We start from the raw sequence: 21,600 nt of genomic DNA, 5'->3' as shown, positions 1-21,600 counted from the left end.
CCCAGGGAGCTTTGCCTCTGAGGATGCCCTGTGCTTACAGCGGTGCCCTGCTGGATCCCCATGCCTGGGGGGGTCCCATTCATCCTAAGGGGACCCTGGGGACCCCAACCAACCCCCCCGGGACCTCAGGACATGCACTGCTGAGGACACCCCAGAGACCCTCCCCTCCAAGGCTTCCCCGGGGGACCCGTGTTTGCAGGGACACCCAGGGGACCTGCAGTGCCCCGGGGGACCCTCACCCTTAGGCATCTCCCAGGCCCCCCCAACCCTTGTGACACCACGGGGAACCCTCACCCATGGGGGTACCCCTGTTCTTGGGGACACTGCCAGCCCCCTGACCCACAGGGATGCTCAGGGGTGTTGGGGGGGGGGCAGGATGCCACCAGACCCCCATGCATAAGGGTGCTCAGGGGTGTTGGGGGGACACCACCAAACCCCCCACCGATAGGGATGCTTCGGGCGGGGGGGGGGGGAGATGGGGGAATGGGCCACCAAACCCTCACCCATAGGGATGCTCGGGGGTGTTGGGGGGGCACCCCAGAGACCCCCACTCATAGGGATGCTCAGGGGGTGTTGGGGGACACCCCAAGACCTACACCCATAAGGATGCTCAGGGGATATTGGGGACACCCCAAAGCCCCCTACCCATAAGGATGCTCAGGGGATATTGGGGACACCCCAAAGCCCCCCACCCATAAGGATGCTCAGGGGGTGTTGGGGGACACCCCAACGCCCCGCACCCATAGTGATGCTCGGGCACTGCTGGGGGCCACCCCAAAGCCCCTTACCCCGTGTCCGCCCCCCCCCTTACCCCGCGGCTGCCGGGGGCGGGCGGAGGGGTCGCTGTTGCCTCCAGCGCGGCCCCCCCGTCCCCTCGCCCCCCCCCTCTCCGCCGCCTTTTGTTCGCCGCCCGTGCGCGTCCCCGCCCGGCGGCGGGGGCGGGCGGAGCCGGGGCCGCAGCCGCAGCCGGGGCCGAGCCCAGCGCCGCGCCGCGGGGCCACGGGCACGGAGATGGAGGCCGCGGGGCCGCAGCCGGACCCCCGGGGGCTGCCCCCACCGCCTCCCCTTCCTCCCCCTCCTCCTCCTCCTCCTCCTCCTCCTCTTCCTCCGCCGCTCCCGGAGAAGAAGAAGCTGCAGCGGGCGCCGTCCCCCGCCCGGCCCAAGGAGCTGCCGGGCTGGGCGCTGCCCCGCAGCCGGCGCGGGGGCTCCGCGCACCCCCCGGCGGCCCCGCGGCGAGCGGGAGGCGGTGGCGGCGGCGGCGCAGGGAAGGAGGCGAGGGCCGAGAAGCGATCGCGAGCGGCGGCGGCGGCGGCGGCCCCGGGCCGGGGCGGGGGCGGCCGGGGGGGGCCGGCGGTCCGCGGGGCGCCCCGGGCCAAGGGGAGGTGCCGCGGGGCGGGGCCGGCGGCCGGGGGGCTGCGGGCGGGGGGCGCCGCCGCCGGCGCCGCGCCGGGAGCGGGGTCGGGGTCGGGGCCCGGCTGCGGGCTGAGCGACAGCGGCTCGGAGGCGTCGGAGGGCAGCGCCTCGGAGGAGGCGAAGCTGCCGTCGCTGGAGCTGAGCGGCAGCGACGGGGAGAGCCCCGGCTGCCCCCCGCCGCCCTCGGCCGGCGAAGCCTCGCCTCTACCCGACGAGCCCTCGGCCGGCTCCATGGCCAGCAGCCGGCTGCGGCTCAGCGCCTCGCTCGCCTTCTCCGACCTCACCGAGGAGCTGCTGGACGCCGGCCCCGACGGGCTGCTCCGCGAGCTGGAGGACCTGCGCTCCGAGAACGACTATCTCAAGGTGGGCACGGCGCCCCAGGGGGTCCCCGGGCGTCCCTGGGGGTCCCCAGGCATGGCACGGCAGCCCTGGGCTTCCCTGGGCATCCTTGGGTGTGCCTGGGCAGAACGGAGCCTCCCTGGGCATGGCACAGCTTCCCTGGGCATCCTTGTGCGTGGCACGGCATCCTTGGGCATCCCTGGGCTTCCTTGGGTGTGTCTGGGCATAACAGAGCATCCCTGGGCATGGCACAGGGTCCCAGGGCATCCCTGGGCTTCCTTGGGCATCCTTGGGTGTGCCTGGGCATAACAGAGTGTCCCTGGGCATGGCACATCGTCCCAGGGCATCCCCAGGCATGGCACAGTGTCCCCTGGCATCCCTGGGCATGGCACAGGGTCCTTGGGCATCCTTGGGTACCCCTGAGCGTGTTACAGCACCCCTGGGTATCCTTGTGCATGGCACAGCATCTCTGGGCATCCTCAGGCATCCCACGGCATCCTTGGGCATGGCAGCTCATCCCAGGACACCCTTGGTTGTGGTGCAGCATCGCTGGTCATGGCATGCTTTGGCGTGATGTGACATCCCTGGGCATGGCACAGCATCCCCGGGCACAGCATGGGTCACGTCCCTGGGCATGGTGGGCATGGCACAGGTGGGCACGGCTCAGCTCAGCCCAGCGTGGCCTGGCCCAGCCTGGCAGGGCATCGCTGAGCACAGCCTGGCAGGGCTCGCTCTGGTGTCATGCCCAGGGGCAGGGCTTGGCTCTTCTGGGCCTGGCATGGCATCACCAGGCATGGCCTGGCACGGCCTGGTGCAGCTGGGGATGGGCTGGTTTGGCTCGGCTCAGCTCAGCTCAGCGTGGAGAAACCCAAGCTTGGCACGGCCCAGCTTGTGGCACGGCTCGGCACGGCGCAGGGTGGGATGCTGCTGCTGTCCTTTCTGCTTGCTGACGCTGCCAGGCCCCGAAGAGAAGATTTTCCAGCTCATTTCCCTCCACCGGTCCCTGTGCTTGCTCTCCACGGTGCCTCCAGCTCCCTGGGGCTTTTTTCCAGCCTGGCTGGCTCACGGGCACGTGGTGGAGCCAGGGCGGGCTTGGGGACAAGGGGTTGGGGACACAGAGAGGCACAAACAGTGGACGGGCTGCGGGTACTTTGTATCCTCTTCTCCTCTTCAGGGTGCAGCTCTGGGTGAGATGTTTGTGCCATCACCCAGGCTGCACTAACACCTCGGGAGGGGGGCAGGAGGCGATGGCAGGCTCGGTGGCTTCTCCTTCGATGTGGCAGGTTGGAAAACGGGCCAGCTCCCGAGCACAGGTGCCAGAGTTTGTGAATGCGCTGGGATTAGTGCTGCGAGGTGAAGGCTGGGCGCTGGGTGCCGCGCCGGAGATGCTCAGCCAGGCCCTTTGTCCATTAGCAAAGCCCCAGCTCGCAGCTGGTGTCCAAACTCCTGCCAGAATTAGCAGCAAGAGCTTAAGGGCTTTGATTTACTGAGAGCTGGAAAAATACAGATGAGGCCCCTCCGGTTTCCAAGAATGCGTGTGAAAACGCTGCTGCTCCGGCCGAGCGCACGCTTGCTTACTCCATCTTCACGTGATCTTCACGGCGAGCTGCGGGCCTGGAGGGCTCGGGGTATTTTGTGAGCCATGAGCAGCAACGGCCTCAGCCCTTTGCAGGCAGGGCACGGCGCCCGGGGCCATCGCAGGGACTTTGGTGTCCCCCCCGCTGCGGTCAGGATGTCCGTGCAGGTCCCGCCAGCTGTCCCCCATGGTTCCCCGCTGCCCCACGGGGTGGGGAAGCAGCAATTTGGGGGTTTTGCTCCCCTCTCCCGGCCTGAAGGCACAACACGCCGGCTCCAGCTGGGCAGAAACCCCAGCCACGTGCACCCGTGGGGCTCCAAAAACCAAAGCCGAGGTCGCTGGGCAGTTTGTGCCCGGCTTCTCCGGCAAGGAGCAGAAAATGGGGCTGGGCTGCAGCAGGGTCCGGGGAGCTGCTGGCTTGGCTGTGAATCCATGGGTTTGGGGCTTTAGAGCAAAAAAAGCCAACCCTAAACCAAACGATAGTGGGACCTATCCCTGTCGAGCAGCGAGCAGGGACCCTACAGAGGCAGCAGCTCCCCTCCCCTCGGATACCGATGAATCCGACTTGTTGGCGGTGACACGTCCTGGGACTCATCAGAATAGCTGCGGGTGACGTTTTAATTTGTTGGAGCCAGGTGAAATTCGTGCTTAAAGAGGTGAAGGTTTGGGGCAGGAGGGCGTTCGGCTGCACCCCGGTGTCCCCAGGGGCCATGCGGGTGCCACCACGCCACGGTGGGCTGCTGAGCCTCGACAGGGCGAGGCGCCGGCTCGTGTTGCCTCCTTCCCCGGCCGTGATAATCAAATGTACATATTTAAGCACGCCTCACCCGCTTCCCCTCACAGCAGTGATTTCTCAAGGCTTGGAGAGAAAAAAAAAAAAATTGACAAAGGCTTTCAGAAAAACACCAGCAGTGCCGAAACGAGCCACAGGGCTGCCGCTGCCAGCCGCTGCCCTTGGGGCCTACGCGTTGCTTTTCGGGTTGGGGATTTGGGTTGGGATTGTCCCAGCCGGCCTCCTGAGGCCCTGCCGTGGGTGCTGTGGGATGCAGCTCGAGGTGCCGATGATGGGAGCCCCCCCAGCAGCCGCCCTGCGAGGGGCTTGGCAGCGTCCTGCCCAGCCGGCAGCGAGCCCGTGGCTGTTTGCCTCTGAATTTCCAGGGGCAGGTGGAAAGCTGGGAACTGTGTTGTTTTTTTTCCCTCGCTGAAGGGTGCAAGGCGAGGGCAGGGAGGCTGATGTTTGCTCTCAGAGCTGCTGCTCTGCACCGAAAGGAACCCACGGGACTGTCCCGTGGGGCATCCCTCGCTGACCCCACACCCCACTGGGGGCGAGCGCTGTGCTGGGACCCCCTCGCTGGCAGGGCACCCTGAATAATTTCCCTTAGAAATCCAGTCTGATTTTATATTGATTTTTATTTTTTTTCCCTTTAACAAGTTACAGCATAATTCCCTCTTCTGTCTGGCGGGGGTTCGGAGTTAATTGGAAGCTGCTGCTCGTGCCCTGTAATCTGGGAGGGAGCGGTGCCTGCTGCTGCTGGGCGGTGACCCCGGCTCGGCACGGGCACGGCAGGCGCCGGGCACAAAGGCCCCGATGCAAAACAGCCCCACGGCTCTCATCCTTCCCCTCTCCTCCTTTGCATCCCGCACTGAGGTTTTGGGGTGCACATGGTGCTTTTTGGGGTTCACGTGGCGCTGCTCCCTGGGTGCTGGCGGTTGCTGCTTGGCTGCGCCCCAAAGCTGGCGGTGCCGGCGCTGCCAGCGGTGCCGCTGTTTGCGTGGCTCTGTTGTGCATCTCCTGCTGCTTTCTGCTTCTAAATACTGGGAGGGATCCTGCCGGGGAGCTGCGAGCTGCTCCGGCTGTGCCACCCTGTGGGGACATCACCAAAAGACCCGCTTGCTCTGAGGGTCGCAGGGGCTTTGGGTGAAAATGGTGCCTTGTGTTACCGGGGGAATGGCCGAGGGAATTCCCCCTGCTTCTCCTTGCCCTCCTCGTCTCTGTGGCACGCTTTGTTCAGCGTTGCTTTACGGTGCTCCATGCTTCCAATGCCAGCCCTGATTTCGGGCTGTTTCTGAAGGGTGTCTCCCTGCTGCTGGCTCTGTCCTCGCCTCCATCTGTTTTTTTTTGGTTGGATTTTGCAAAGATGCCATTCCCAGGAGTTTCCTCCAGCCTGTCTGGTGGTGCCACGGGGCTGCTCTGCCTGCGAGGGCATCAGCTCGGTCGTCCTAAGCTCTCCCCCAGCCTGGTGGCGTTTCTCTGCTCTCCCACCCTAATCCAGTTACCAGGGCTTAGCAGCGCAGCCGGCCTCGCGGGGGAAGCGTCCCGTGCAGCGCTCTGGATGCCCCTGCAGCCGTGTTCAGGTGTTTGAATTCCTTCAGTGGTGGAAGCTTTCCCAAGCCACCGGACCCCCGTCTGATTTCATGCCCCCTTCTTTTCTCTCAGGCACTTCAGGGTCTTTGGTTTTCAAGTGCTCACGTTTGCCGTGCAGGATCTGCCCCGCAGCAGTCCCTGCTCACAAGCTGTTGTTTTCCCCTGCCCTGCTGCAAGCTGCCTGCTCACCTGTGATGTGTAACGTGTTTTTTTCCATGAAAACTCCCAAGTTCTTCCCAACCCCACCCCAAAAGCTCCTCGGGCTGTCTGGGCTTTTGCTGGGCTCCCCAGGTCATGGTGGGTTTCCATCGGGGATGTCACCCCGGGGGGCACCACAGCCCTCGCAGCCCTCGTGCACATCCCGGGTCTCGTCCCTGCGGGGTTTTATGGTTGAACCAGCCCGAGGGAAGTGCCCACCACGTGCCTGCACTGATGCCCCTCAGTGGGGCCATCCCGGCTCTTCCTGGAGCATCTCACTCCCACCCTGCTCCCTCTCGGGGTCACCCCCGGTTCCTGCCCACTCTGGAGCCCCAGCACAAAGCCACGCGGCCGCTGTGGCGCTGGCTGGCTCGGGGATAATCGGGGATTGTCTCGGTGACGTCCCCAGTTTGTCATCTCGCGTTGAAATGGGGGCAGGGAAAAGGATGCTCGGGCCCTTTCAGGATCATACCGGGTCTTGCCGAGGCGGATAACACCCGCTGCGGTGGCTGGAGCGTTTACGGGGAAGATTTGGGTGGAGATCGGGGTTTTTCACCAGGTTGAGGGGTCTGTCAGGGTGAGAGCTAACGAGGCTGGGCAGGAGGTGGAGGAGGACCCAGCTCGGCGATTGCTGCCCGGGGGCAAAACGAGGGGAAGCCGCAGGTCCCCGTTGCTGGCAGCCTCTCGCTCCTGTCCCCGCGTTGCCTCTCCTCTCCTCTCCGTGCCTGCCGTCTCCTCCTTCCTTCTGACACATCTTTTCCAAGACGACCTACATTTTTCTCGCTGCGGCTGCTGCCTGGGCTGCTCCTGCAGTGAATCCTCTCCTCCCCCATCTTCCTCTTTATTTCGGTTTATTTAAGCAGGAGATGCCGGGAGCCGTGCACGTGCTCCTTGGCTTGCTGGGGCTTTCACGGCACCACCGCAGCCCCCAAAGCCCTGTAAAATCCACCCCCTTTCCCTGGTGTGTGGCTCTGCAGGGCTGCACGGGGCTCGGATGGGATTTCACAGCCACCTCGGGTGCTTCTGGTTGCTTCCTCGGTGCCACAGGTGGGCTGTGCACGGCGCCGGTGACTCCCTGGGCTGATGTGCACGGGCTGCAGGCGGTCCGGTGCTGTCCCCTGGCTCCGTGGTTGTCCCCACCATGTGCAGAGCAGGGTGATGGTGTCCACGGGTCTTCCTGGTGGAGGAGGGAGCCAGCTGTAGGTCTGGGGTCTTCCCAAGCCTTGGCGTAAGCAGCGCTGCTCCATTTGCAGGGACAGTGGGGGCTTGACCAGGGGGTTGAACATTTGCAAAGAAGGCTGGGGAGGGGTGGGGAGCACAGCGAGGAGGTGTCCTGGGGGAAAAAAGAAGGAGACCGAGGTGGTAGCCCCCGCCTGCAGGCTGAGCACTGGCACATCCCATCCTGTCCCCAGCAGTGCCATCCTGGGCAGCAAGAAACGGGCTGTGGGTCTGACGTGTGCCACGCGCATCTCCCCGCAGGATGAGATCGAGGAGCTGCGCGCTGAGATGCTGGAGATGAGGGACGTCTACATGGAGGAGGACGTCTACCAGCTGCAGGAGCTGCGGCAGCAGCTGGACCAGGCCAGCAAGACGTGCCGCATCCTGCAGTACCGGCTGCGCAAAGCCGAGCGGCGCAGCCTGCGCGTGGCACAGACCGGCCAGGTGGACGGCGAGCTCATCCACAGCCTGGAGCAGGACGTCAAGGTGATGCTCGGGGGGCGACGTTCCCCCTGTCCCCAGCCCCAGGTGTTGGGGGATGCCCAGGGGAAGGGGTGGAGCGAGGGGGGATTGGTCCCAAAGTGGTTTGGGGTGAGATGTGCAAGGTCTCGGGGTGCAGCTCCCCCAAAATTTGGGGTCCTGGGAGCTGCTTTTCCTCTTGGCCATCGTGGAAACCTTGCGGAGGCCTGGGCTGGCGTGGGGACAAGGTGACTGCTGCGGGGTGGCATTGCCTCGCCCTCCCCAGCCGCCAGCCCGGTGCCAGGGAGTGTTTGCTGAGTGCTCCGTCCTGAACAGCCGCTGCCGGGGGGGGTGCGGTGGCAGCCGGGGACGTCCTGGCGCCGGGGGGTGGCTCGAGGAGCAGCTCGGTTTTTTGAGAGGTGACAGAGGAGCCCGAGACCAAGCACCGGGGGGAGGCTCGGGGGCTGTGCAGGGATGCTCGTGCAGTGCTGACCTCCAGCAATGCCTCCCGCAGAGGCTGGAGCCGGGGCACGCTGGGCTCTGGGGGCTCTTGTGAGGTTTTTCCGTAACCCGATGCAGCAGCTCGCCTTTCCCTCTCCGCGGGGCTGCTCTGCTCGCCCCCCTCCCAGCCGTGCAGCTGCTGTGCCGGGGTGAGCCCCCGGCTTTGGCGCCGCTTTTCCAGTGTGGTGGCGTGGAAAAAAAGCACAAAAAGGCAACGAGCATCCCGCAGCACCACGATACGATGGAGGAAAGCAGGGTTTGGCCACTGGAAATAGGGGTGGGGGGAATGGTGGTCTGGGGACGAGGTGTGACCCAGTGTGGTGTCTGCTCCCAAGGGTCTCGGCAGCACCCTGGTGAGCTCCGTGGGTGCTGTTTGGGGATGGGAGGTGCCCACGAGGTCCTGTCCTCGTGTTGTGGCCGCAGTGTGCTGCTGTGCCCGGCCCAATGACTGCCCCGTTGTGTCCCCAGGTGGCCAAGGACGTCTCCGTGCGGCTCCACAACGAGCTGGAGGTGGTGGAGAAGAAAAGGATCAGGCTGGAGGAGGAGAACGAGGACCTGCGCCAGCGGCTGATCGAGACGGAGCTGGCCAAGCAGGTGGTGCAGAACGAGATGGACAAGCTCCGAGAGGTGAGAGGGACACGGAGGGGGGACCAGCGGGTGGCCCCAGGGCTCAGCCCCTAGCAGGTGTCCTGGCCCTGTGCCGCGGCAGCCCCTTGGCCCTGCTCACATCGCTGAAACCCAAACCGTGCTGCAGATGCTGGTGAAACCCGAGCAGCGCCGCCGTGATGTGCAGGCAGCAGGGCTGTCCTGACCGCCCATGGGAGGGATGTGCTCCTGCACCACGGCTTCGTGCAGCTTGGGCTCGTCCCTTAGGGCACGACTGGGCTCGGCTGGCACACACATGGTCCCCTGCGGGTGTCCTGGGAAGCCACGTGCGTATCTGCACGAGACCGGGGTGCTCCGCGCCGTCGGTCTGGGATGAGTTCCCAGCCAGGAGCGCTGCTGGTCCCCGTGCAGCAAGGGGACATCCCATCCGCTCCATCCTCGGGGACAGGAAAGGCATCCCGGTGCCAGCACCGCTGTGTGATCCATCACGGCGCTCGTAACCCACTTCCCTACTTCCCCGAATGCCTCAGGTCCCCGGGGAGCCTGGGGAGGCGGCACTGGCTGAGCACAGGGCAGTGTGCCGGGGGGACGCAGCGGCATCGCCCAGCCCTGCTGCCTGCTCGGGGCCACCAGGAGTGGGGACAGGGACAGGGGGCTGAACGCGTGGGACAGGAGATGTCCCCTCTGCAGCCACATGAGCCCAAAGGGTCTGTGCTAGGACATGGCTGGGGACAAATCCGGCTGTCACTGGGGGCGAGCCCTGTGGGGACAAAGCCGGGCGTGCTGGGTGCTTCTGCAGCTCCTGCTGGGCTCTGCACTGAGCACAGGGGCTTGCTTCCACTCTCGGAAAGGGCACGTCCCCAGGCGTTGGGGTTACTCACTTATTCCGGAGCGTTAATTAGAGTTAACAGCCCTCAGCCGCCTCCTCCCTTCTGCCGGAGGGCGCAGAGCAGCGGCACGGCAGCTTGTTAGCAGCCAGGCGAACAGGAGGAGGCTGGGCAGGGCTGGGCTTGCCCCTCGGGCCCGTTCTTTCTCGCTTCCACGAGGTTTTTTTCCATGGTGGGACGTGCAGTGTGTCCCCCAAGGTGCCTTCACCCCCCTCCAGGGCTCGATCCCAGCCACAGGGGCCGCAGCACCTCCAGCGCAGGACGCGGGGCGAGGGCTGGGCTGAGGGATGCCGACGTGGCACAGGGAGCCCCCGGGGGGGTGCAGCAGCTCCAGCGCTGGTCTTGGCCTTAATAGGAAAGCTGGAGCCCGGCACCTTGGCACAGGCAGCCGCTTACATTTCACAGCTGCTTTCTTTGGCTGCTGGGGCCTCAGCGCCAGCTTGGAAGCACGCCCGGGGTGGCCCCCGGCCCCCCGTGCCTGGGGGGGCTTCGGCCCCGCTGTATCGCCCACCCCGGCAGAGCGGGATGGGGTGTGTGGCCGGGGACAGGTTCACACTGATGTGGGTTTTTTTAGACCCTTATGGCTCTGCCTGGGCTCCCCGTGTCTCAGCTGTCCTCGCTAGCCTCAGGGTCGTCCCTTGTGCCCCCGGGGATGCTGGTGCTGCCTGCTGCTTCTCGTGCTGGGGTGGTCTGAGGGACAGGAGGACAATTGCTGGGGGATTTAGGGACAAAAATCCCGCTGTCACGCTCTCGCAGGCTGTCCCCAGCAGCCTGACAGCCAGTGGCTGATCCCAGGTCTCCGTTTGCAGCTGCAGCCGGTCTGGGAGAAAGGCACCAGGGACGTGTCCCCCTGCTGCCTGCAGGCAGGGACGAGGTGGTGGGGAGGTGGTGGGGAGCATCGGCTGCTCCCAAGCTGGGATGCCCCGGAGCCATCTCGGCCTGGGATTCCCCGTGAGTCCTGCCATGACTCAGCCTCTCCGCCGCTCGCTTCCTGCTCCCTCCCTGCTCTCGTGCCCGCAGGGGTATTTCTGGCCAAGCCTCATGACACGACGCCTGGCAGGCCGGCTCCCCCATGGCGAGGGGCTCATCCCACAAGGCCCTGGCATTTTTCTGGCTGTCACGAGCCGTGGAGCCATCGGCACTGCCCTGCCTGCGGTGTCCCCAGCCCTGGGGGTGGCGGGGTGGCTCTGTGTGTGTGCACACTGGCGTGCCATGCTGCGACCGTGGGTAACGTCCCTCTCTTCTCTCTGCAGAATTCCCTGAAGAAAAGGGGCTCTCGCTCCCTCGGGAAGGCCGAGAAGAAGCCATCAGTGCAGGTAGGGGCTGCGGTGCCCACCCCAGGTAGCGGTGCCGGCCGCTGAGCCTGGCACAGGGGGGAGTCCCGGGCAGGGCGGCGACATCCCCTCCTTGCAGGGCTTCTCTGCCTTCTGCACAAGGCAGGGATTGATGTGCTGGGCCATCCTCCTTGTCCTCAAGGATCCCTTGTCTCCTTTATCAATGGGGCCTCAGAGCAGACATTGGCTTGAACCTTTTCCTCGTGCCGGGGCTGCCTGTGCCAGCGGCCGGGCTGCAGGGTGGTCCTGGGGGGCCCGGGGACCCTGTGGGGAGCAGCTGGAGGCCGCTGCCCCTGTCCCTGCCCCGTGACAGGCTGCTGGGCCAGCACGGGGAGGGGGACGTGCCAGCAGCAGGAGGATTTCATCTGTCACTCGCTGTTGTGCTGAGCTGCCCTGAGTCCTAACGCTGTCAGCGGGGAGGGGCAGGGCTGGCTGCTGCTGGGAGGAGCCGAGGGCTCAGACACCCCCCCGAGTCCCCTCCCGAAGGCAGCCCCGTGGAATCTGGTCTGGGCAGCAGACCTGCGCCCCAAAGCCTGGCGGGGAGCCCCGTGAAGGTTTTCCTGCTGGGAGGGTCTCGTCACGGGGCTCCCTGGCTGGCCCCACGTCCCCGTGTCCCTGCAGTTGGTGGGCACACACCCCGCTGCCCCGCTGCCCCCCTCGCTGCTGTCTGCACGGAGCTGAGGGCCCCGCTGCAGGGCCGTAGGGCAGGGCAGGAGCGGGTACAAAGCCGAATCCAGGCCCGGGCTCCCCTGGGTGCTGGTGCCCTGGCAGCGGGTCCCCATCCTCCTCCCTCCCTCCTGCCCCAGTGCAGCCGCCTGTGACTCAGCAGTGCCTTCCTGGGCCCCTTTCCTGCCCGGCCCTATGGGGCTCTCACAGAACACAGAGCTGGGGCAGGGGGCAGGCTCAAAACCAAGCTCCATCCCCTCTGTCCCCACCCCGGGAGCTCTCGAGGTGCTCCCCGTGCCGCCTGGAGCGTGGGTGCCCCCCCGGCCATGCCAGGGGCAGGGGGAAGCGCCCGCCTGGGCGCTTTTATTTATTTATTTTTTCCTGGAAAAAACAGGAACTGAGGTCACGTCTGCCCAGCTGGGACTGCGGCCCTGTGGCGCTGTCCCCGTGGCCATGCTGGGGAATAAGGCAGCACCCCGAGCCCGGGGCAGCCCCTCGGGGCTGGAGGCACCGCAGCGTTTGGTGGCTCCTGGAGCCCTGCAGGCACCGCTGCCCGTGCTGGAGGGGCACTGGGGTGCTGGGGACGGGGCGAGCAGGCGCTGGGTGCCACCAGCGGGTCCCCTGCAGGCGGTCAGCGGGCTGCAATGACCCCACAGCACAGGAAGCCACAAGCTGGGTGTCAGGAAATCCTGGTCCTCTGTCCAGAAACTGCTCCGTAGCTGAGAAACGGTCTCCGAGGGCAAACAGCGGGGCTGGCTGTTGATAGATTGGAAACTGGCCTGAGCAAAACCCCACAGAGGGCTCGGGGAAGCAAAAGGGCTCGGGCAGGGCTGGGGCTGCCACCCCCATGTGTGGCGAGGGGGGCAGCGAGGACAGGGACAAGACAGGGACAGGGACGGGTGGCTGGGAGGAAAGGGGCTGGGCGAGGGGTGGGACCTGGGGAGGTTTCCAGCCCTCGTGAAAAACAAAACCCGACCAGAAGAAGGCCTCGTTCCAGCCACTTCCCCCAGCACCCGGCAGCTTTCCCTCCCCGTCACACGTGGTGGCAGGGCTGGGCCAGGTCCCCACGTCCCACCTCGGTGTCGGTGCCCCGTGTCCCTCAGGTCCCCCAGGCCCTTCCTAACACCCGTCCCCGCTCGGTCCCCAGGAGGACAGCGCGGACCTGAAGTGCCAGCTGCATTTTGCCAAGGAGGAGTCGGCCCTGATGTGCAAGAAGCTGACCAAGCTGGCCAAGGAGAACGACGGCATGAAGGAGGAGCTGCTGAAGTACAGGTCCCTCTACGGGGACCTCGACAGCTCCCTGTCCGTGGAGGAGCTGGCCGACTCGCCCCACTCGCGCGAGGCCGAGCTCAAGGTCCACCTGAAGCTGGTGGAGGAGGAAGCCAACATCCTCAGCCGCAGGATAGTGGAGCTGGAGGTGGAGAACCGCGGCCTGCGGGCCGAGATGGACGACATGAAGGGCCAGGGGGACAGGGAGCTGCCGGGGCAGGACCTGCGGTTCCTGGCGTGCCCCTCGGGCTGCGGGGACGCGGGGGACACGGTGGTGGAGCTGCGCCGGCACCTGCAGTTCGTGGAGGAGGAGGCCGATCTGCTGCGACGCTCGCTGCTGGAGCTGGAGGACCAGAACAAGCTCCTGATGAACGAGCTCAACAAGTACAAGTCGGACCACGAGCTGGACGTGACGCTGTCGGAGGACAGCTGCTCGGTGGTCAGCGAGCCCTCGCAGGAGGAGCTGGCCACGGCCAAGGTGCAGATCAGCGAGCTGAGCGGCAAGGTGAAGAAGCTGCAGTACGAGAACCGCGTCCTCCTCTCCAACCTCCAGCGCTGCGACCTGGCCTCCTGCCAGACCACCCGGCCCATGCTGGAGACCGACGCCGAGGCCGGGGACTCGGCGCAGTGCATCCCCACCGCCGGCTGGAGGGACGGGCACGGCGGTGAGGCCGAGCAGCAGGACAGGCCCGGCGGGGGGAAGGCGCTGGACGGGGGTCCCGCCGCCAAGCTCCTCAAGGCCAAGGACTTGGAGACCCTGCTGGGCATCCGGGACCAAGCGGCGCTCGTCAGCAAAGCCATCGACGTCTTGATCTCGGACGCCAACGGCTTCACCTCCGGCTTGAAGCTGTGCCTGGACAACGAGTGCGTGGGGGGGCTGCTGGCCGAGGCGGTGGATAACAGCAGCGAGGGCCCCAGCGACGCCAAGCTGATGAACGTGCTCCTCATGAGGCTGGGGGTGCTGCAGCAGGACCTGGGCTGCTTCATGAGGAAGGTGGACCACCTCGCCGGCGGCCTCAAGGAGCACGCGGACTCCTTCCCCTTCTCCGGCAGCCACGAGGCCACCAAGGAGGGGCTGCAGAAGGAGCACGGCTCCGACTTCCAGGTACGGGGCTTCGTCCCGCGGCCGCCCCGCAGCACTCGTTGCTTTATTTGCCGCTTCTCGCTCTTTTCTCCTGCTTTAACGGAACAAACCCTGACCCGTAACGTTCCCCTCCTCCTGCCTCCCCAGAGCAATTCCCCAACTAACGCTCGCCTCGCTGCATGCCGTGGCACCCGGGACAGGATAGGACTCTGCTCCAACAGAGTGTGCGCCGGGCGGGAGGTGGGGCCGGGGGGCTCACGGCCGTGTCCCACCCCGGCGGGGCGGCTCGGTGCTCTCCTCCATCTGTGGGCAGGCTCCTCGCAGAGCCAAACGTCCCCAGCTGTGATGCTCTTTGCTGTCTGGGATGGGCCCCTGGTTTGAAAGCCTGTCCGGTCGGCATCGTAAGAGCACCCCAAGTTCACAGAATCATGGAATCATCTAGGTGGGAAGAGACCTCCAAGATCGCCCAGTCCAACCTCTGACCTAGCACTAACCAGTCCTCCACTAAACCATGTCACTGAGCTCTACATCTAAACATCTGTTAAAGACCTCCAGGGCTGGTGACTCAGCCACTTCCCTGGGCAGCCCATTCCAATGCCTCACAACCCTTTAAGCAAAAAAGTTTTTCCTAATACCCAACCTAAACCTCCCCTCCTAATATCCAACCTAAATTTCCCTCGCAGCCTGGCTTGCAGGCACCCAACTTGGAAGGAGCTTCAGCCCCCATTGGTGTGCACTGAGACAGTTCCCAGGCAGGGTAATTCACAGAGCAAAAACCCCAAGGCAGCTTTGTCTCCAACAGGGAACCCTCCCCTGGAGAGCAGCCCGTGCCCTCCTGTCCGGGGAGGCCAGTTCGTGCCAGGACAGCCAGGGATGGGGACCTGGCTGGGGACACGGGTCCCACCGTGGGCACAGGGCACCTTTCTGGAGCACACTCGCTTGTTCAGAGTCCTATTTTTCTGCATGCTGCTGGACCACAGTCCCACCAGCCCCAGGTCCCGGTCTCCCCCAGTCACTGCATGGCACCGTAACTGGTGTTTGCACATTTTTTCCCTCTTTCTCTCTTTTTTTCCCCTTCCCCAAACAATCCAGGCCACGTGTCTCATCCTGTGTTTCCTTTTGGTTTCCACATTGTCTCCCACCATGGTGATGAAGTTCCTTCTCCTCATCATCCTTTTTGTTGTCTTGTAGTCCTTTACTGTTTCGGAGACCCATTGTTTTGTTTTCTGGCTTTCTTTTCTTCCCGCTCTTTTGGTTTGTTCTCATTAACTTGCCCACGCATGCAGCAGCCTGATTTTAGGGACGCCGACCCTTACCGCATCACCCACACCAAGGACACGGACCCCGCGCATCCCCGGAGCTACAAAACCTGCCGGCCCGACGAGAACGACTCCTACGCCACCGAGGTACGGAGCCGCCTCCCAGCACAGACGGGGACCCGTGCGTGGCCCCTCGGTGGGGCTGCCCGGGGAGCAGCTCAGTGGGAGGGCTGCGGAGCTGGGGAGGGGGTGCTGAGCACGTCCCCCTGCCCGCTGGGCACCCACCGTCCCTCCTGTGCCCTTGCAGATGAAGGAGCTGCAGCTGGTGCTGTCGGAGGCCAACGAGAGCCTACGGGGGCTGCAGGAGCAGCTCTCGCAGGAGAGGCAGCTGCGGAAGGACGAGGTGGACAACTTCTCGCAGAAGATCTGCCAGGTGAGCGGGCGGTGGTGGCCACGGGAGGAAGGGTCCCCATGTGTCTGGTGACCCCCCTGGTGACACCCGGACCACACAACATCCCATCCTCCAGGGGCGCAGGGACCGAGCGTGCCTCTCTGTGCACGTGGGCGTGCAGCCGTGCAGGGCTTACACCTTCTGCCTTGATGGCCCTGGTCTCCCAGGGGGGTTGCAGCTACCCGTAGGCTGAGCTGGGGGCATTATTTTGGGGTCCCATGCTGGGCTGAGGCTGTGGAGAGGAGGCACGACAGCCTGCGCAGGTGCTGGTGGCTCACTGCGTCCCTCCGCAGCTGAAGGAGGACCACCAGAAAGCCCTGCTGCGGCGGGAGTTCGAGCTGCAGAGCCTGAACCTGCAGAGGCGGCTGGAGCAGAAGTTCTGGAGCCAGGAGAAGAACCTGCTGGTGCAGGAGTCGCAGCAGTTCAGGCAGAGCTTCCTCCTGCTTTTCATGAAGCTCAAGTGGTTCCTCAAGCGCTGGCGCCAGGGCAAGATAGTGCACAGCGAGGGCGATGACTTCCTGGAGGTACCGTGGGCACGGATCGTGGGACACTCGGATGTCCCCTGTCCCTGGCTGGGTGCCGTGGGATCCTCACGGGATCCATGGGACCCTCAGCAAGCTGCCTGTGCCGTCTCCCGCAGGTGAACAGCATGAAGGAGCTGTACCTGCTGCTGGAGGAGGAGGAGCTCGCCCCGCAGCAGCAGGCGGACAACAAGACCTGCGCTGGGGACGCCTGGACCCCCAACACGGTGAGCGGGGTGGGCAGGATCAGTCCCCACTGGGCATCACCGTCGGGCGGTGGGGTGATCCCAAACCCTGGTGGCACCCCACGTCCCTCCCCCCGGGGGTGGCAGCGTGCAGGGCCGGGGTACAAAGGCGGCAGCCCCCGCTCACCCCCCGGTCCCCGGCAGCCCAACGAGTGCATCAAGACGCTGGCGGACATGAAGGTGACCCTGAAGGAGCTGTGCACGGAGCTGCGGGAGGAGCGGCGCGGCGCCGGCGAGCTGCAGCAGCAGTTCACCAAGGCCAAGGCCGCCTGGGAGATGGAGCGTGCCGAGCTCAAGTGCCACATCGCCCAGGTGGGAGCCGCAGGAGGGGGGACGCGGGGCTGGGGGGGGGCTGCCCGCGCCGGGTGCCAAATCCTGGCTGCTGCTGGGGAGGGCTGGGAGGAAGGATGGCACGGCGGGAATCACAATGAGCAGCAGCTCCGGCAGGCGAGTTTCTATAGCAACGGGGCTGGCACGAAAATCCGACTGCGGGAGCAGAGGATGCTCTTTATTCCTCTGCTGGGTTTGTCTGGGGCGGGCGGGGCGGTGCCTGGGCTCACCGTGCTCTGGCCACGCACCGCGCTCACCCCGTCCCCTGCTGGAGCAGCACCAGAGCCCTCTTCTCCTGTCCCCTCGGTCCCCCGGCCCGTTGTGCCCTGCTCTCGTGGTGGTGAGGGGTTTTGGCTCCCTGGGGCCATGCTGGCAGCAGCTGGTGGCTGTGCATCTGCTCACCAGAGCGGTGCCAGCGCTTCCTGGGCGGCGTTTCTCCACGGTGCCCATCCGCGGTCCCCAATTCCCCTGTCTCTTCCCCAAAAGCAAGCTGCTGCGTGGGGGCAGCACCCCTGGTCCAGATGCCTTCAGGGCCAGCAGTGGAGCCTCTCAGGGAGCACTCTGCCAGCCCGCAGGCAGTGCCACCCCCACGGGGCGGGGAGGAGGGCAGTGGGGCCATCCAGCCCCCGTCCCATCGGGTGGCCGTCCGTCGGTCCGTCTGTCCCAACGGGGCTGCCAACGCCGTGTCCCCGCAGCTGGAGGCCAAGGCGGGCAAAGGCCTCACCGAGCGGGCGCTGCCGGACTGGAAGGTGGCCCTGAAGAGGGAGCGCGAGGAGCACCAGCACCTCCTGGCCGAGTCCTACAGCGCCGTCATGGACCTGACCAAGCAGCTGCAGATCAGCGAGAAGAACTGGAACCAGGAGAAGGTGGAGCTGCTGGCACGCTTCAAGGAGGAGCAGCAGCAGGCGGAGCAGCAAGCGAAGGACCTGCAGAACAAACTCAACCAGGTGTGGTGTCCCCGACTGTGCGCGTGTCCTCCAGCCTCTGCTGCTTGCTCGCTGTGCTTGAACGCCCCTGGGGCACACCCGGCGAGCAAGCAGCAGAGGCTTTGTGTGCCCGGAGGGGCACACGCACGCGTTGGGTGACCGGCATGTTCTCCAGTTGCAGAAAGGAGCCAACCCATGGGCTTTGAAGCACTCTGAAATGGAGAAGCACGGCGGCAACTGGAAAGAGGTGGGCAGGAGAGGGTGGCGTGGTCCTTTGGCTTCCCGCGGGGCTCAGGTGTGTGCTAAAAATTAGGGGGAGGTTGTGTGCGCCCCAAAATAGCATCCCCTTGAGCAGCAGCCTCCCAGCCATGGTTGCAGGGAGGCCACCAGGGATTAGGGAGGTGGAGACAGCAGGGAGCATGGCTCATCCTGCTGTGGCAAACCCTAGGGGCTTCAGACAGTTGATTTAGGATAGTTTTGGTCACAGCCAGCCCTGTTTAGCCTTGGGGGTGGGGTGCAGGACCTGGGGATGTTGGGGAGGTGCCGGAAAGGAGCAGGGTGCAGCCCCTGCTCCAGCACATCCATGTGCTATGGGCCTGTGCCTTCTGCCACCAGAACTTGCTTCTGTGTCCTCCTAGGCTCTCAATGAAAAAATCACAGACAAAGAGACAATCTCTGAAGAAGAAGCCAAGGGAACCAACCTAAAAAGGTGAGTGCGTTGGTGGTGTGATCCTCGGGGCGTGGAGGGGGTCAGCAGCCCTCGCAGCCAGGCCTGCCTCCAGCTCCGACTGGACACAGCCGTGGCCCAGGATCGTCCCGCAGACGAGAAGCAGGACTGGGTGCCCAGCAGGTCCCATTGGGGTGGAGCCTTCAGCTGTCCCCACACCGTCCCCCTGTCCTGCTGGCTGGGCGATCGGTGAGCCCTGTGCTCTCTTCTCCCGCAGGACCAAGTCCGTTTCCTCCATGTCAGAGTTCGAAAGCTTGCTCGACTGTTCTCCCTACCTCCCTGGAAAGACTGCGCCCGGGCTGGGCGACCATTCCCGAGGCAAAAAGGTGTCTGCAGCCACCCAGCTGCTGCCCAACGGGATCCGGGACAGCACCGGCCTTCCTCCCCCGAACTGTACATATGTGAATATCGAGCAACCTGCCCCTGACGGCCTGGCCAAGGAGAAGCTGGGCGTCTCCTCCTGGGACTACTCACGGGCCAGCAGCTTCTCGGGACACGACCCGGCCCAGAAGCAGATGCAGAGGAGCTACACGGCGCCCGACAAGACGGGGATCCGCATCTACTACAGCCCGCCCGTGGCGCGGCGGCTGGAGGCGCCTCTGGTGCACAACAAGGAGGGGAAGATCATGATAGAGCCCGGCTTCTTGTTCACCATGGCCAAGCCCAAGGAGCCAGAGGAGTCGGCCAGCGCGGAGAGCACGTACAGCCAGTGGCTGTGCAACTTCTCCAAGCAGCAGCGGGAGCTGCTGGACGGCGGCGCGGTGGAGAGCGCGGTGCCGCCGGTGCCCCGCTTCCCGCCCTCGCTGCACGACCTGGAGATCTCCGGCAACATGAGCGACGACATGAAGGAGATCACCAACTGCGTGCGGCAGGCCATCCGCTCCAGCTCGCTGGAGAGGAAGGTGAAGAGCGCCTCGAGCCAGACAGTGGGGCTGGCCCACGTGGGGACGCAGACCATCCAGACGGTGAGCGTGGGCCTGCAGACGGACCTGCCGCGCGGCGGCGTGCACGGCAAGAGCTGGTCCCCCCGCAGCTCCTCCCTCGTCTCCGTGCGCAGCAAGCAGATCTCCTCCTCCCTGGACAAGGTCCACTCCAGGATCGAGCGGCCCTGCTGCTCCCCAAAATACGGCTCCCCGAAGCTGCAGAGGAGGTCTTCCTCCAAACTGGACGCCTCCAAGGACAGGAGCCTCTGGAACCTGCACCAGGGCAAGCAGAACGGCTCCGCCTGGGCCCGCTCCACCACCACCCGCGACAGCCCCGTGCTCAGCAACATCAACGACGGCTTGTCCAGCCTCTTCAGCGTGGTGGAGCACGCGGGCAGCACCGAGTCCATCTGGAAGCCGGGCTGCCCCGAGGGCAGCAGGGCCAAGCCCGAGGCCCCCAAGTACGGCCTGGTGCAGGAGTTCTTCAGGAACGTCTGCGGGCGGGCGCAGAGCCCCACGGCCCCCCCAGAGAAGAAGGATGCCGGCGGCGGGGAGGAGGGTGCCAAGAAAACCGAGCACCCCGGCCTGGCCGCCTACCACCCGGCCGAAAGCTCCTCCCGCATCTTGAGCAAGAAAGTCCTCAAACAAAGCAGCTGTGAGGACCCGAAGCCGTCGTCCCCCGGCCAAGGGAGCAAGGAGGCGGCCCCCCGGGACCCCGACCTCATCTCGGCTCTAGCCAGCGAGGTAACGAGGCGGGGTCCCCCCGCGCACCGGGGTGTCCCGCGGGGGCGGCTCCGGCACCCTCTAACCGCCCCCACTCTCTCTTTGCAGGACATGGCGTGCGACTGCAGCTCGCAGTCCCTCACCTCCTGCTTCGCCCGGCCCTCCCGCTCCGCCGCCCGCCACTCGCCCTCCAAGTGCAGGCTGCACCCCGCGGACCCCCCCAGGGCGGAGGAGAAGCCGGGGCCCCTGAGTGAGTGAGGACGGCGGGACGGGGCGCGCAGCCTTGCCTGCTTCCCACTCTCCTGCCCCGAGAGCGCCCGCGGGGCCCCTCTCGGGGACGCATCTGTCTCCTAACCGTCCCCTCACCCGCGGGGACGCTTAAGAAGCAGATGGCGAAGGGCGCCGGGCGGCGGAGGCTGCCGGCAGCAGCGGGGCGTCCCGCCGGGGTGGCCGTGTCACCGGCACGGGGGGGGGAGCGGCGGGGTCCCCGCGGTGGCCTGGGGAAGGGGACGGCCGCCGTGCGAGGTGGCGGTGCTGCTCGGCCAGGGCTGAAGCGCCGCGGGGTTGGAGTCGAGGGACGGAGGCAGCGTGGCTCCGTGGGCTGGATCCGGCCCCGTGGCCAGCGCCGCCTGCCCGGCGTGTCCCCGAGGGCCGCGGTTGCGGGGCGGTTGCATCAGCCGCATCCGTCGGCTGCATCCTGGAGGCCGGAGGGAGGCGGGGAGGGTCCCTGGGCTGGGCGGCGCACATGGAGGCTGTCCCCATCGCCCTCCTGCTGCTGGGGGGCTGCCGGGCTCCTCTGCTGGTGGGAAGGGTGCGGGCAGCCCCCGGCGTGGTGGGGAAGCTGGGTGCACGCGTGGCGTGTCCTAATCCCTAATCCCAAGGGGCCTTGGCTGGGAGCAGCGTGTTGGGGCCCCCCCAGCAGCCTCCACCCTGCAGAGCGCCCACCTCCCTGCCCGGGGCCACGTGTAGTTATTTGCTCCTCCAAGTGCTGAATTGAAATAATGCCCCCCGTCCTTGTTTCCCCCACACCCACCCTTTTTTTTTTTTTTTTTTTTTTTTTTTCCTTTCTTCCTCCTCTTTTGGCTCTGCCCAACTCCGGACAGCCTGCAATGTAAACCAAGTGCATTTTTTGAAAACAAAACAGACCGAAATGAGCTAACTTGGAGATGCACCAATTGGATTAAGAGATTGTGGGCTGGGCGGCTGCAGCCCGGCTCGCAGCCTCCGCCGCACAGCGGTCGGGCGGTCGCCATCGAGAAAAGCCTCAGCTGGGGAGGGAGGAGGGCAGCAGCCCGGCAGCGCTGGTGCCCCTGTGCACAGCCCAGGGCAGGAAGGGTGATTTTGGAGGCGGCTGCTCGACCTATTTTCAAGCTGCGTGCTGGGGGCTGGGCAGGATTCGCACAGATGGAGCTGCCTGCAGGTGCCTGTGCCCGCCGGGGCTCTGGGCATTGCTCAGGGGGGGCTCTGGGCATTGCTCCAGAGCCTCCGGGCGTTGTTCTGAGGCTGCAGACATCGCTCCAGGGGCTCTGTGCAGTGCCCCGGGGGCTCTATACACAGTTCCAAAGGCTCCTGCATTGCTC

The 21,600-nt window shown here is 65.6% G+C and overlaps 1 protein-coding gene across 2 annotated transcripts; it reads left to right on the top strand.

Moving 5' to 3' along the window:
- The first annotated feature begins 7,370 nt into the window (after nt 1–7,370).
- On the top strand, nt 7,371–20,652 carry MTCL2 (microtubule crosslinking factor 2). Of its 2 annotated transcripts, none has more exons than XM_084296556.1 (14): nt 7,371–7,595; nt 8,538–8,696; nt 10,816–10,878; nt 12,710–13,936; nt 15,202–15,321; nt 15,482–15,607; nt 15,919–16,149; nt 16,266–16,373; nt 16,536–16,703; nt 17,417–17,668; nt 17,823–17,894; nt 18,286–18,356; nt 18,592–20,041; nt 20,129–20,652. In XM_084296556.1, the coding sequence occupies exons 1-14, from the start codon at nt 7,398–7,400 to the stop codon at nt 20,276–20,278; spliced, it is 4,395 nt and encodes a 1,464-aa protein (XP_084152682.1). In that variant the 5' UTR covers nt 7,371–7,397; the 3' UTR covers nt 20,279–20,652. The 2 variants fall into 2 exon arrangements, with proteins under 2 accessions (XP_084152682.1, XP_084152681.1); XM_084296555.1 differs by having other exon boundaries at nt 7,386–7,595; nt 17,829–17,894.
- The last annotated feature ends 948 nt before the right edge of the window (nt 20,653–21,600 follow it).

Source organism: Netta rufina, assembly GCF_964035555.1.
Source record: "Netta rufina genome assembly, chromosome: 16".
NCBI lineage: Eukaryota > Metazoa > Chordata > Aves > Anseriformes > Anatidae > Netta > Netta rufina.
Note: the sequence above shows the minus strand (reverse complement) of the source record. Positions and strands in the feature narration are given on the sequence as shown.

Coding starts and splice junctions, on each gene's coding strand:
- MTCL2 (XM_084296556.1), top strand. CDS start 7,398: ATGCTGGAGATGAGGGACGTCTACATGGAGGAGGACGTCTACCAGCTG. Junction 8,697..10,815: donor AGATGGACAAGCTCCGAGAG/GTGAGAGGGACA, acceptor TTCTCTCTGCAG/AATTCCCTGAAGAAAAGGGG. Junction 18,357..18,591: donor AAGGGAACCAACCTAAAAAG/GTGAGTGCGTTG, acceptor CTTCTCCCGCAG/GACCAAGTCCGTTTCCTCCA.